General features: G+C 40.7%; 1 protein-coding gene across 1 annotated transcript in view; it reads right to left on the bottom strand.

Moving 5' to 3' along the window:
• Positions 1-1,391: 1,391 nt before the first annotated feature.
• LOC127661876 (plasmanylethanolamine desaturase-like) overlaps positions 1,392-14,460 on the bottom strand; it is a 51,231-nt gene continuing 38,162 nt past the window's right edge. Inside the window, exons 7-9 of the mRNA XM_052152818.1 lie at positions 8,480-8,624; positions 7,405-7,617; positions 1,392-1,513 (exon numbers count right to left, since the gene is read on the bottom strand). Coding sequence (XP_052008778.1) covers positions 1,392-1,513; positions 7,405-7,617; positions 8,480-8,624 — 480 coding nt within the window. The remainder of the gene's footprint in view (positions 1,514-7,404; positions 7,618-8,479; positions 8,625-14,460) is intronic.

Here is a 14,460-nt window from a genome sequence, read left to right on the forward strand (position 1 = left end):
TAATAAATCTGTACTGCATAAATATAGATAAAATACATGAATGAACATTTCCCGCCAAACGTTATTTGGTGCATGAGAGGTCTTAATAATAAATAAATAAATACATAATAAACCATATGGTTTAGACTAGCCTACAGGAAAAAATGGAACCTGTTTTTGGAGTATCTCTGCTTATGGCTGTCTACTATCTTATGTATGAGGACGAATGTAAACTGCGGAGGAAAAGTATCTGTTATAAAAGGGCTATAGCGCTTGCCTGAGCGTTGGAACATGTAATATGTTCTGATCGACAACCTTGCTTTAAAAAATATCCAGAGGACAACCCAACCAGGGTCACGTGATCATAAAAGGTCAAAATACTTCCTCGAAGTGACCAACGCATATACCCTTCGCAGCCTTGTGGAAGGACCCTTCTTGGAGGGCAGGAAGTTGCTCACTTTCATTTGGAACACCCCTTCCCACAGTGCCCTTCAAGGGTGCAAAAATGCTGTTTGGAATTTTCCCTCAGTCAATGTTCATTGTCATGTTCATCAGCCCCAGAGAGCTGATGAGAAATAAGTGTAATGGGTTTGTACTCATTTTGTATACAAGCTCAGAAGAGACATTCATAGAAAACATTCAGTTGGGTCAACTGAGCACTCACCACACTGGTTGTCCAACAAAACCCTTTCCCTGTGCTTTAAACCCTTCAGAGAAAAGTGGATTCTCAATGCTTTCTTCCATCCAAACCAAGGGTGGGTTTTACTATGGAGACATCACACATCGCTTCTGCATTTGAGTGAATCCAGGAAAAAGTGTTTTTGCTTGTGATTAATCTTCTCTCACAGTTTCTGATCTGACTCCAAAATCAAATCCACATTTAATTGCCGCCATAACTCCACATAAAACCATGCTGGGAAATCACATGATTTTGGTCCTCTGGAGAGCCCAACCTCCAGAAAACATACCTTTTACAAACTGAAATGAGAAAGTTATGGTCACCTCTCTCAGGCATCGCAAGACTGCATGTAGAGGAGCAGCAAAGGATTGAATGAGGAACAATTGAAAAAAAGGTCTCTCTCTTATTATCCACTCAACTATCTGAGCCCCCTGTTTTTAACAATATCTTGTCTTTCTATTCTTCTTCATGTGTGAACAAGGAGAAGAAACCATTAGAAGAGGAGCAGGCGATGGCTCGAGTATAGCAGAAATCAGTGGCAGGTAAAGGCCCCAGCTGTAAGAGTAATCTGTGCTTCTGTGCCGAGAAGGAGAGGGTTTTGGGGTTAGATAGAGGGGAAAGGAAGATTAGTAGAGAGGTTTGGGGTACAGAGGTAAGGCCCATTTTCTGTTTTTGCTCTTCCACTTAGTGGGGGGAGAGATGATTAGGGAGGGGTACAGTCCTGCTATCCTGGTCAGTCCGTTTTCTTGGCCCAGGCCAGGTCATCGCAGCGTGGCTTCTGACCCATCAGTCTCTCGATCAGCCACTCCATTTTCTGCCAAAAGCCCACTCTGTCCATCGGATAGTTCAACCAACCTGACAGGGAGAATGATAAAGGGAGAAAAAAATATTATTTTGAGAGGAAACCATAGGCAGTCATAGCTCACTTGGTGAACTAGGCAAGATAAGTCGTGACCAAAGGGTAAAAAATACCTTTTAAGTACTTGACATGCATTTTTTTTTATATTTCAATATGTTCCTTGAGGTTCACTTAAAATATTATTATTTTGCACAAAATACAGTCATATGTAAAATATTTACATTTTCAACCCTCATTCTCACCCTCTGTCAGAAATACTTTGGTGCTGCCTCTCTTTTAAGACGTGACAGTAAATGCCCACTGTTATGATTGGCTCTCTGCTCTTGACTAACCTGCTCTCTCTACTTGCCATCTCACTGCTCACCGCTTCTGGGCCAGCTACAGAAGTGATAAAGTAAAGTTGCAGTTGATGTGTCAAGAGAGAACAAGTCGTTTTGGCAGCTTGGTTTCAACAAATTATTTTGTAGTGAGGAAGTTTTGAGTTGTGAAACTTACAGTATGTTTTTATAGTACAATGACCTGTTATATGTCAACAGATCTAGAAAAATTTGATTCCTAATGTCATGACCCCTTTAAAGGAATTTTCCAGGTACAATACATGACTTTTAAGTTCTCATGGTGTTTTTAAAGATTTCCTGTTTCAGTTAGGGAAATCACAAAATAACACAAAACAACAATTATTTGACATTATACTATACAGTATCTTTGGGTGTAAATAAGATGGCTCAGAAAACTTTTGTTTTGTTCCCAATCATGTTAACTGTACCTGAGAATTTTTGTTTGTGTTGACTGTACAAAAACATCTCAAAGTGTTCAAAAACCTCTCAAAACAAATAAACAAAATTATTGTTCATAAGAACCAATTACACATGCAAACACAACAATGATTAAAGGTTTGCGTAGCATGCAGTCATGATTTGTCATGTACTTGGCGCCATATCCTGGTGGCCATATGTAACAGTCACCAATCGCATATCTCTCTTCTCAAATATGGATGATATTTGCACAGATCTGAACCCAATTTGATTTGTTTAGCGGTCCGATGACGTCATCTGTTCCAGGAAAGCTACCGTGTTTTCAGCCAGATTGCGAGATGCCAGATAGCCAGATGCTGTGTGCACATTGTGCTTTGTGTGGATTATGATCTACGCATCCAATTACCTTGTGTGTGGGCTCTTTTAAATGATAATTGCCTCCTCTAAGGTAGTGGTATGTGATATTTTATGTTCCGTTTATTTTTCGTGAAGTTATTAATGGAAATGCGGCATATAAGCAACATCTGTTCCCATGAAACAATGTCAAAGATATACATATACTAGCCATTATTAGTTACATTTTTGTCTGTTAGTAACAAATAGGCTGGTTGTATTGTACTCTTTGAGAGCTTTCCAACAACATATGACACATGGCTATTTGATGAGATTGATGTTCTTTACTATTATATTATATATTACTGTTCTTTACTTTAATATGTACAGTGCAAAATGATTAATAAATAATCAAAGCGAAATGCTTCTGATACATCTGCAAATTTTAAAGCACTTATTTATTTTTGGAGATAATGTATACATGAATTAAAAGTTAGAGCTTCTAAGCTTTCAAACAATGCCTATTTTGTGTTGGTCAAGACTGTTATTGTTAATGTTTTGACCATTATAATTTTTTCTCACAGGAGCCCATCCAAGCTTAAAGGGTTAAACTCAAGCAACAGCATTTTACACATAATTTTGATTACCACAAAAAATTATTTGGTCTTGTCCCAAGTTTATGAAAAAAAATACAATAAATTGCAGTTACAGTAAGGTATTTACAATGGAAGTGAATGGGGCCAGTCCATACAAGTTCAAATATGCAGAGCTTCAAAAATTTAGCCAAAAGATACAAACATTATCCATGATAACATGGTTGTAGTGTAATAAAATCACTAACCTTACCAGTATAAAGTTCTATCCAATATACGCTGGCAAATCTCAGATTTTTTTCCCACTAAAACCATGTTAGCACATATAATGTTTACGTTTTTATAATGTTTGTTTTTCCTGTCAGAGTGTACTGATGCTTTGTCATTATTGTATATAAAACAATCATACCATAAAATAACTCTAAATTCAATTGAAATAGAGAGAAGAAACACGTGTTTCATGAGCAAAAACAGTCAGACAAATTAATTCTTGTCAGTGAATGACATACTTCTTAGAAAACTCGCCAGCAAGATTAAAGAGAGAAATGCAGGGAAGAGAGAGAACAGTGAGAGGGCAAGCCAAGCAAACAGGAGAGAGCAAGGACAAAAGAGCAAGACAGGAAGAAAGAGGGTAAGGCACAGAGAACAACATCAGAGGCGGTGAGACACACAAGCTCCTGGATGGTGACTCCCAGGGGATGGACAGAAGATCAGGCGCTAGCAGTAGAGTAATGTACACACTTACTGCTATAAATATGTAGCAGCACCCCACCCCCAGCCAGCCTGACCTCCACGATGTACACACACACACACGCACACACACACATTTCTGTTGTACTCCTAGACATGCATTCCAATGGGTTTTGACATGAAAACCGTTTCAGCCATACACGCAAAAAACATGTAGACGTTTAACACACAAAAACGTGTAGGACACACACATGCACACACCTGCTAAACACTTACACAAGTTCACAAAACAAACCAACTTGCAAGTATTAAAATGCATAACAGACCCTAACTTGCACTCTTCGTGTTTTTTACAAAAAGAATGTACCAAACAGTAACATTTTAATACCATGGTTGTTTCTATATGTACCATGCACAAGTATATGTACCAGTTTTGAATCAGGGCTTGGTGATACAGTAAAAATATTTATTAGATATTTTTCAGCCTTTTTTAGTGATGACACAATCGAATAGTTGAATCAGAGATTTGAATTACAAATAGATTCATTAAAACTAGGGATATCCCGATATCAATACTGGTAATATATGGCAGTAATCCGATACCGCACTTAAGTACTAGTACTTGTAAAAATACTACGATATTAAACTGATACCATCCGATGAACGAATGTCAATCCGTAAACATTCAGCGCACATATTAAAACCACGATATGTCTTAGTCTGATTATTAAACCACAAAGGCTGTGATTTAATGAGAAATATTTATAGTTTGCATGTGCTGCAAGCTTCAAATGTGAGTGCTTGTGAATGTATGGAGCCGATGTTGTGCAGACATAAAGACACAAAGTACGCATACATTGTGATCCTTGGCTCATTCACAGAAAACTCCATCATGAGCACAGCATGCTCTGTTAGTAACAGATGACAGTGAGCAGAAAGCAAATTCACTTTGTAGCGCAAGGTACATACAGTCTACATAATTATATATTAAATAGCAGCCTTTTGCGGTTTAATAATTACATTGGGTCATGTCCTGCTTTTTCAGAAGAGAGAAGCCACCATCAAAAACACACAGAAATGGAAATGGCTTCACTCCAAAATAAAAGCTTCTGCCAAGATAAAAGCTCAATTTAAATGAGAAAAGAATAAAAAAATGTATGACAGAAATGCATCACTACTGAAAATGTAATTTTCACTACTACTACTACTACAAAAACTTCCACCATTACTACTAATAATAATATTAAATCAATAGTAATTATATTATATTTAAACAATATCTCACATCTGTAATGCTCCGTTATGTAGCACTTTATTTTTTGCAAACATAATATTATGTTGAAAATGAATGGTTTTATTCTCATTTGATTAAAGTTAATGAATTAATTTATTTAGACACCATTTTGATAACAGTTTAAAAAAAACTGTACATTTGGCATCTAGAAAAAAATAAATAAAAAATAAATAAAACGGTATCAGTATCGGCGGGTACCGAAAAGGAAGTACCCGTACTTGTTCTCCAAAAAAAAAAAAATCCAACAATTGATATCAGGACATCACTAGTTAAAACACATGAAAATGATTGAACTTATATTCTCAATCGCCATTTTGCTTCTTATCAAAATTCATACTTCAAACATACTGCAAATTGAGTAGAATGTCATGCTCTTTAGAAAATGTAATGGCTAAATAAAAAGCACATTAAAATCATAACAATATTCAGGATGTTGCTTAATTTTAGATTGACAGCAAAATCATTGTGAATATATTGTGACTATTCAATATAAATCCAACCGTACGTTTTAGGACAATGGTATTCTGTGAAGTACCATGTGAATTTCATGGTAAATAAATGGTCCTACAAACACTATTTGACACCATCTCTGCATCATGGCACAGCCACAAAACTTGACATCATAAACTTTATCTTTTTCAGAACTCATTCAAGCTAATATAGATATGCTCTTGGTTCTCTGTATAAACATCAAACTGTTCCTCAGTCATGTCAATGCCGTGTCTATGCGTGTGTTTGTACTCTCTCTTTACAGTGCTACAGTGACCCTTTTGGTGCAGGAGGAGAGCAGAACAGCTCCTTTGTTCAGGCCTATTTGTTAGCACTGACAGCAGGTTAGCATTAAATATACATAGAGGTTTTCAGCCACTAGCACACACAAAGGCAGGCCCCGGGCCCCTTGAGACTCAGGCAGGGAGGGTGGAGGAGCAGGGCTCACGCAGAGAGACTCCCAAGTGTGTGTGTGTGTGTGCATGTGTATGTGAGGGAGAGAGAGAGAGAGAGAGAGAGAGAGAGAGAGAGAGGGGACCTTCTCCTCTCCCTCCATCAGAGTTTCCCAGTGGGATCAGGGAGCAGCAGTGGAAAGGAAAGTGGGAGGGTCAAAAGGACCAGTCTGCACTCTGGAGCATGCATGCGCTCACACATCTGTTGTCCGCGGAGGCACAGGGTGACGCACAAGCATCCTCGCTCTGCTCTGGCCCAGAGACGCACGTCGCACACTGAGTGCTTGAGTTATCATGGGAGTTTAATGCCTTCACGCACAAACTTACGAGCACACACACACATTCAGCTAAACTGCCATTGACTTACAAAAAGTTATTTGAACTAGGGACAGACGATCAATCAGTTTGACCAAACTTTTATTTTTCTACTTAAAGGGAAGGTTCACCCAAAAATGGCAATTCTGTCATCATTTACTCACCCTTATCTCTTCACCATTTACTCTTCCAAACCTGTATGAATTTGTTTCTTTCGTGCAAAAGATACAATGGTGAATGGTGACTGAGGCTGTCAATCCATAACATTCAACACAAAATCAAATTTTGTGTTCCACAGAAAAGAGATATGAAGGGGAGTAAATTATGGCATTTTTCATTTTTGGGTGAACTAACCCTTTAATAAGGCATCTGTTCTTTAATATTAGGTCTTCTGATAATTCCATTTGATGGGTCTTATTAGAATTTTGCCCGGCAACACCACCATACATCACTGTGTGTTCAACAGGAAACAACAGTATTCACAGGTGAATAATGTATTAAATTATTCAATTTACATAACAGCCATTCATGCTTAAGAGTAAGATGTGGTCCAGAGAAACTTGACACACTGAATTTTATATAAAATTTTCATAATGCATTTGTTTTCCATATACTGTAGGATATCGGACACTATAGAATAATCATTACTCGTCAAAAAATAAAAAATACTTACTAATTTTAACCCACTATTTAGAGTTACTGGCAATACAAGTCATACTCCATGGAAGAATCCTTGCCAGATACTGTAGGTCAACATAATCGACTACATAAAAGGCCCTTAGAGAAAGTAAGAACCTAGAATACCTCACTACTTGAATCTGATCCAGATCAGCCCACACTGATGTGGGAGAGTGCACACTATTGTTAAAAAGCCTCCGGGGCTCTAGGTATATTCAAGATGTTCACTATGCAATAATGTACTTTTAGATCGGAGGGAATGAAGCCATGTATGCTCTCACGTTGTACCTGTAGTGATGCAGTAGTTTGTCTCATGTGGCGACACATGATGGATTCTGTGGTGTTTCCGTGGCAGCACTAGGTGGCACTCCTGCAGTAGCGTGACCCAGCATGGCAGGCCAAAGTAGGAGTGTGACCACTTGTGGATCTGATTAGTCATGGTGACAAAGGCAGCCAATGCAAAAACAAAACATTCCCAGGGGTAGGACTCCGCAAGGGCATCTGGGAAAAAGAGATAGAGATGTAGGGCAGAGGTGGTGTGAGAGCTAGAGGAGCAATGGGAAAGGTGGAGAGAGAGATACAATTATTTGCAAATTAGGATGATATGCCTTAAAGTGACATGTAAATGTACCACCTTAACCCTTTAGCCTAAAACTCAACAATCATATTGACCTATCTATCTCCAATTTTCATGTGTGGAGTACATCATCTGACAGAGTTACTTAAACATGAGTCAAAGCATACAACTGCTGTAATGTTAGTGGAACTGAAACTTATCTAATCAAACATGGATTGAAATTCTTAATGTAAAAGCATTCGCAATCCATTTAATTGACATAATCTGATTTATTTCCGATATTAAACAGATTATTAATTGAGAAAATTGTAAGACAGGATTTTATTCTTTGGTAATTGATTGGTTGATTTACTTTGATGCATCTTTTTAAATATAATGAAATTGATTTGTGACTGAGGCTAACATTCTGCCTAACATCTCCTTTTGAGTTCCACAGAAGAAGGAAAGTCATATAGCTTTTGAACAACATGCAGGCAATGAAACACATTTTTGGGTGAACTATACCTTTAACAATGTAAAAAGTACTGTTGACTTCAACCCATGTAGGATTGAAATGGAACTAAGAACATTCCTTTTTTCAAACCATATTTTCATTTGTCAATTTTTCTTCACTTTTTAAGGATTTTAAGATGAATGCGAGACACACTGACCACTCCAGAAAAGTCAAATTAGGGTCACACTTCTTGATTCTAAAATGGCTTATAGACACACTGGAAAAGTGAGTGTGCATGTGTGTGTGTGTGTGTGTGTGTGTGTGTGTGTGTGTGTGTGTGTGTGCTTGTGTACCTGGTGGGTAGGTGAGGAATTTATAGGCCTTGTGGGCCAGAGGCAGGATAGTGATCATGCAGTTGTCTCCATTAGTCTCAATGAAGTCATGCCGGGTGATAGCAGTCGGATCAATGTGATGCTCCCGGAATGGACGAATAAATGCCTGAGTGGAAAGAGAGAGGTAAAGAGAGTTGGTGGGGAGAGGGGAAATGGGAGGTTACAGTTAAAATGGGTGGGGGTGTCTAGAACGGTGATTTAGACCCATTACCCTGTGGTAATGAATGGGCACGTCTTATGATCAGACAGTGCAGGGTCAAGCTGGTGAGTTACAGTGCTAAATACAGTTATGTTAAGACACAGTTTGGTTAAAATGTGATTTGCATTCAATTTATTTTGCGAGCATCCAATTGCAGGGTATTATCAAGATTAAGCGAGCAATACTTGGCTGGTCATATGATATCAAGCTGGACGCACTCATGAATGTGTGCCCAGCGCCATTTGTAGAATAAAGCAGCTTTTTCTCTAAGACAGATATGACTAGAGTCCATCATTGTGGTCATGGGGGCTTGGCCGAGTGACATCTGTAGAGAGCAAGGCAGAGAGGGTGAGTACATTAAGGATTGACACCTGTGAGAAATCACCTCTAACAGCTGTTTTGTGTTTTCAGTGAGTGCGGAGAGGGATTTAAAAGGGCAATCTAGACCACCAGAGGACAGAGAGAGTGGCACGCAGCAGTGTTTTCACATGTGGTCATTGAGCAGCAGACACAAAGCTTTTTGAAGTTTGTGTGAGCAATAAAAAAAACACAGCATGAATTGTTACCTGTCTCACGCTTCCTCCTTGAGAGAGTTGAAAGAACTTGTCACAGTGGTGCTGAAACCCAGGAAGGATATGCTGCCATGACGTCCTCGCCACTGGAAGTTGTCTTCAATTCCCTCGCCAGCATTCACCAAGCGCAACACCAGGCCATCATGGAGCTGCAGATGGAGCAGGAGAAGCATTTTGAGGTGCTCCTCCAGTCCCAAGCAGAGGACCGGCAGGTGATGCAGAGCTTGCTGCCCCAGGAGGGGACATCAGCCATAACCGCAGCAGCAGGAGGACCCCATGTGACTCTTGCAAAGATGACACCATGGGACGACCCAGAGGCCATCCTGGAGCTCTTAGAGCACATGGAGAGAACCCAGAAGTGGCTGCATTCACAGTGGGTGGTCCATCTGCTACAGCTGCTGTCTGGGGAAGCCCAACTGAAGGCACAACAACTCCTGGTTACCAAGAAAGCAATCTTGCAACAGGTCAGCTGCAGCCCGAAACAGCATTTCCGCACATTAACGCTAAGAAAGGACATCTGTCCGTTTGCCTTCACACAACAGCTCTGCGATGCAACACCGATGAAATCATCAACCTTGTGGTGCTGGAGCAGTTAGTCTCCCATCTGCTCCCCAGAAACGAGGAATTCACTCCCCACAACCGGTTCCCCGGTCCTGTGGGTCATTCGTTCTGCTGACTTTCCCTAACCCTTTCCGCTATCCCCCACAGGCTGGTGAAATCGCTGCCGCGGGTGTGGGCATGTAGTCTGTGCTGGTCTGCTTGAGCTTCAGGGATCCAGGGCATTTCCAGGACTGAGGCCACAAGATGAAGATGGAGACATTAGTCCGGGTCCCTGATGTGCCACAGGGATCACCACTGGGGCAGTGGTGGCTAAGTGGTTGAGGCTCAGGTTTACTGACCAGAAGGTCAGGGGTTCAAGCCCCAGCACCACCAAGATGCCACTGTTGGGCCCTTAAGCAAGGCCCTTAACTCCAGGTTGCTCCAGGGGGATTGTCCCTGTAATAAGTGCACTGTAAGTCGCTTTGGATAAAAGCGTCTGCCAAATGCATAAAATGTAAATGTAAATGCCACAGGCCGCCCCGATCAAGTAGGAGCATACCAGGTATCTGTGAGTATAAAGGGTGGAACATATAAAGCCTTGGCAGATTCAGGTTGTAATCAAAAGGTGTGTGCACAGGGATGTTCACGATTACCCGTTAGTGATGGTCATCATTCAGTTTCAGGGACAAAAGCATAGTGTAGAGGCTGCGGTTCTTACCCGCCTAACCCATCCACTAATCTTGGGTATGAATTGGCCGGCATTTACTGCTTTATTTATTATTTATTTAACACTGGTTAGGGAGGCTGAGATGGGGCCATCTACGTCAGCTCCACGTCAGAATTACGTCAGAATACCCTGCAGGAGATTTCCCTCTGGAGCGGACACGAGACACTAAGGCATGCCTTTGATCAAGCGAAAGACGCTTAAGACGCTAGACATCTCGCTCGTATATCCATATTTTTCAATGATCAAGGATCGGTTGTATCGAGTGACACAGGACGCTCAGACAAAGGGAACAACAACCCAACTGCTAGTACCGAAGAGCCATTGGGAAATGTTATTCCAGACGGCTCATTATAATCCAATGGTAGGTCACTTCGGGCATGAGAAAGCACTAAACGTCTAATGGCCCATTTCTATAGGCCGGGTATTAACAGGGATGCTCGCAGATGGTGTGCAACATGCATATCAAAAGAATTGGTATTGACCTCGTCGGGCCATTAGAGCGGACAGCACACGGGCATCGCTTTGTTTTGGTTCTGGGGGACTATGCAATGCGATATGTGGAAGCAGTGCCTCTAGGCAACATTTGAGCACGTAGTTTAACGGAGGCAGTCTTCAGAATAATCTCACGAGTGGGGATTCCAAAAAAAATCCTCACTGATCAAGGCATGATGTTTATGTCACCCAAACTACAAGAACAGTTAAATTACTGGGGATTCAATCAATTCAGACCAGCGTATATCACCCTCAAATTGACGGCTTTGTAGAGCGATTTAATCAGACACTAAAAAATATGATTCGTAAGTTTGTGCATGAAGACACTCAAAATTGGGACAAGTGGCTTGAGCCCCTATTATCTGCAGTTCGAGAGGTCTCGCAAGCCTCCACAGGGTTCTCCAGTTTGAATTATTGTATGTGCGTCGACCATGCGGCATGTTCGACGTCCTACAGAAAAATTGGGAGGAGGAACATTCAAACAGCAAAAACTAAATTCAATATGTTCTTGACCTGAGCGCAAAACTCCACACACTGGGGCAATTAACTCAAGAGAATTTGTTCCAGGCTCAAGAACGTCAAAGCCATATTTATAATAGGGGTACTCTGCTATGAGGATTTGCACCGTGAGATAAAGTCCTTGTATTACTCCCCACATCGAGCTCTAAATTACTCACCAAGTGGCAAGGGCCCTTTGAGGTCACACAGTGAGTCAGGGAAATTGATTATGAGGTTAAGCGATATGTCAACTCATTTTATTTCAACTTAAGTTTTGCACTGGTAGGCAAATACGCAAAAAGTGTGCAACACAGTTATTTTACAAATTCATATCTATATTTATCTATACACACTATATATATATATATATATATATTTAAAAATGTATAATATAAGAACAATAAAAAAGTAATTTAATGCAAAATGAAACTACTTAAATATCTGACACTCTATGTGATTATTATAAATACATTAATACTGATTTGATGCAGTAAGAATGCCTAAATGTCTAGAACAGACAGCATGCAGCTTATATACATTTAGGCATCACACAAATCTAACACTTTAAGAATTTGTCCCATCTGTTTATACATTAACGTCAGTTTTTGCTTTAAAATCTCATCAAAACAGTGCAGATTTAATCTCTCGTAATTCATTAACAGCTGTGTTTACATTAATATTGCCTAAAGAGGGGTATTTTGATTAAGAACAGCTCATGGTCTCATACAGGAGCGCTGCATTCATCACAAGACACAAGTGCTTGGGCAGACACCTCACAGGTAGGGAATTTAGTCAGATCTGGTAAGGCTGTTATTTTTTATTTTTTTGCATTGGTCTCTGGCTATTAAAATATTGAACTGAGTAGAGATTCTATCACACTCCTAGCTAATTGTGGCTGCACCCTGCAGTATGTAAACCACTATGCTGGACAAACGTCTTTGGCTGTTGCGTTTTAGTTTATTCAGTGTTTCATGCAGGAGCGCTGTGTTTTGTAGATGCCATATAAAAGTTTAAAAGATCAACATTTAAAAACTCATCTTGAAGTGAATTTCTCATTAAATTTTACCGCCTTACAAAGGTATGCCATGGAAACGTTAATATACATGGCAGAATAATTACCATTTAGAAATGGGATTTGTGGGTGTTTGAATCGAGATTGCAATCTTTTAACAATTAATTGTGCAGCTCTACCAGGGGTAATGGTATGCAGTCATACTTACCGGATACCAGAGCACAAAAAAAAAGTAGTTTGGGAAGAATTAAAGGCCATGCTAAATATGAGGTTAATAGAAGAATCCCACAGTGACTGGGCCAGCTCGGTGGTGTTGGTTCCGAAGATTGACAGTTCAGTAAATTCTGTGTGGATTATAGAAAGTCAATCCGATGCCTAAATTTGATGCATACACGATGCCTCGGATTGATGAACTGCTCGATCGGTTCGCTTTTATTCAACACTGGATTTAATGAAGGAATATTGTCAGATCCCCTTATCTCCCATGTCCCATGAAAAAACGGCATTTTACACACTGTTTGGCTTACACCAATTTGTCAACCTTCCTTTCGGTTTGTTTGGGGCCCCAGCTACATTTCAGCAGCTCATGGACAGAATCCTCAAGCCGCACGCTGCTTAATCTGGATGATATCATTATTTACAGTAACATTTGGCAGCAGCACATGCAGCATCTGAGGGCTGTCATGAAGTCCTTGAGATGGGCAGGACTCACAGAAAACCCTAAGAATTGTGCAATTGGATGGGTGGAAGTACAGTATCTGGGCTTCCACTTGGGTCTTGGACAGGTTCGGCCCCAAATTGATAAGACCATAGTGATTGCAGCTTGCCCGAGACCTAATACCAAAAAGGAGGCGAGACAGTTCCTGGGGCTGGCTGGCTATTATCGTAGGTTTGTACCTAATTATTCGATTCTCACCAGCCCACTGACTGATCTTACTCAAATGGGGGCATCAGATCTGGTCCAGTGGACGGAGCCGTGTCAGCAGGCATTCACGCAAGTGAAAACTGCACTTTGCGGCGGGCTGTTATTGCACTCTCCTGACTTCTTGCTCTCCTATTATCTTGCAGACAAATGCATCAAACAGGGGGTTGGGAGCAGTACTGTCCCAGATGGTGGAGAAGGAGGAGCACCCTGTTCTGTACATTAGTCACAAGCCCTTGATGAGAGACACTAAGTACAGCACAATCGAGAAGGAGTGTTTGGCCATCAAGTGGGTGGTCCTCACTCTCCGGTAATATCTTTTGGGATGTGCTTTCACCCTCTGTTTGGACCACGTCCCGCTCCAGTGCCAACGCACATATCACGCATTGGTATCTACAGGCCGACGATGCAGATGGCTGTTGCGGATTTCCTCTCCAGGAATGGGGGGTGGTGGGTAAGTGACAGGCTGGAGAGTCCCCGGCCTGAGTTGGGCGATGGGGGTATGTGGTGATGGGGGCATGGCCGAGCAATGTCTGTGGAGAGCGAGGCAGAGAAAGTGAGTATGGTAAGGATTAACACCTGCAAGAAATCACCTCTAACAGCTGTTTTGTGTTCATGCAATGTGTTTATGAGTGGTCATTGAGCAGCAGACAATGTCTGTGTTTGTGTGAGGAATAAAAAACACAACTTGAATTGTTACCTGTCTCCCACTTCCTCCTTGAGAGAGTTGAAAGAACTTTTCACAATCATTTAAAAAAAAAAGTTCATTACTATTAGTTTCTTTGTTTAAATTTTAAGGAATTGACCCTTCACTAAGCTCCGCCCACCTTGGTACGTTACCGCTGTTCGCTCTGACAAGCTTTGCAGAACTTCCCATTGGAATGAATTGAAGTGTGCTGTGAATGGTGTGGTTTTTGGCTAAATATTCTCATCAATGGAATTAATAATATTTTTATGTGGGCTGGAATGAACAGTAATTT

Source organism: Xyrauchen texanus, chromosome 21 (assembly GCF_025860055.1).
Source record: "Xyrauchen texanus isolate HMW12.3.18 chromosome 21, RBS_HiC_50CHRs, whole genome shotgun sequence".
NCBI lineage: Eukaryota > Metazoa > Chordata > Actinopteri > Cypriniformes > Catostomidae > Xyrauchen > Xyrauchen texanus.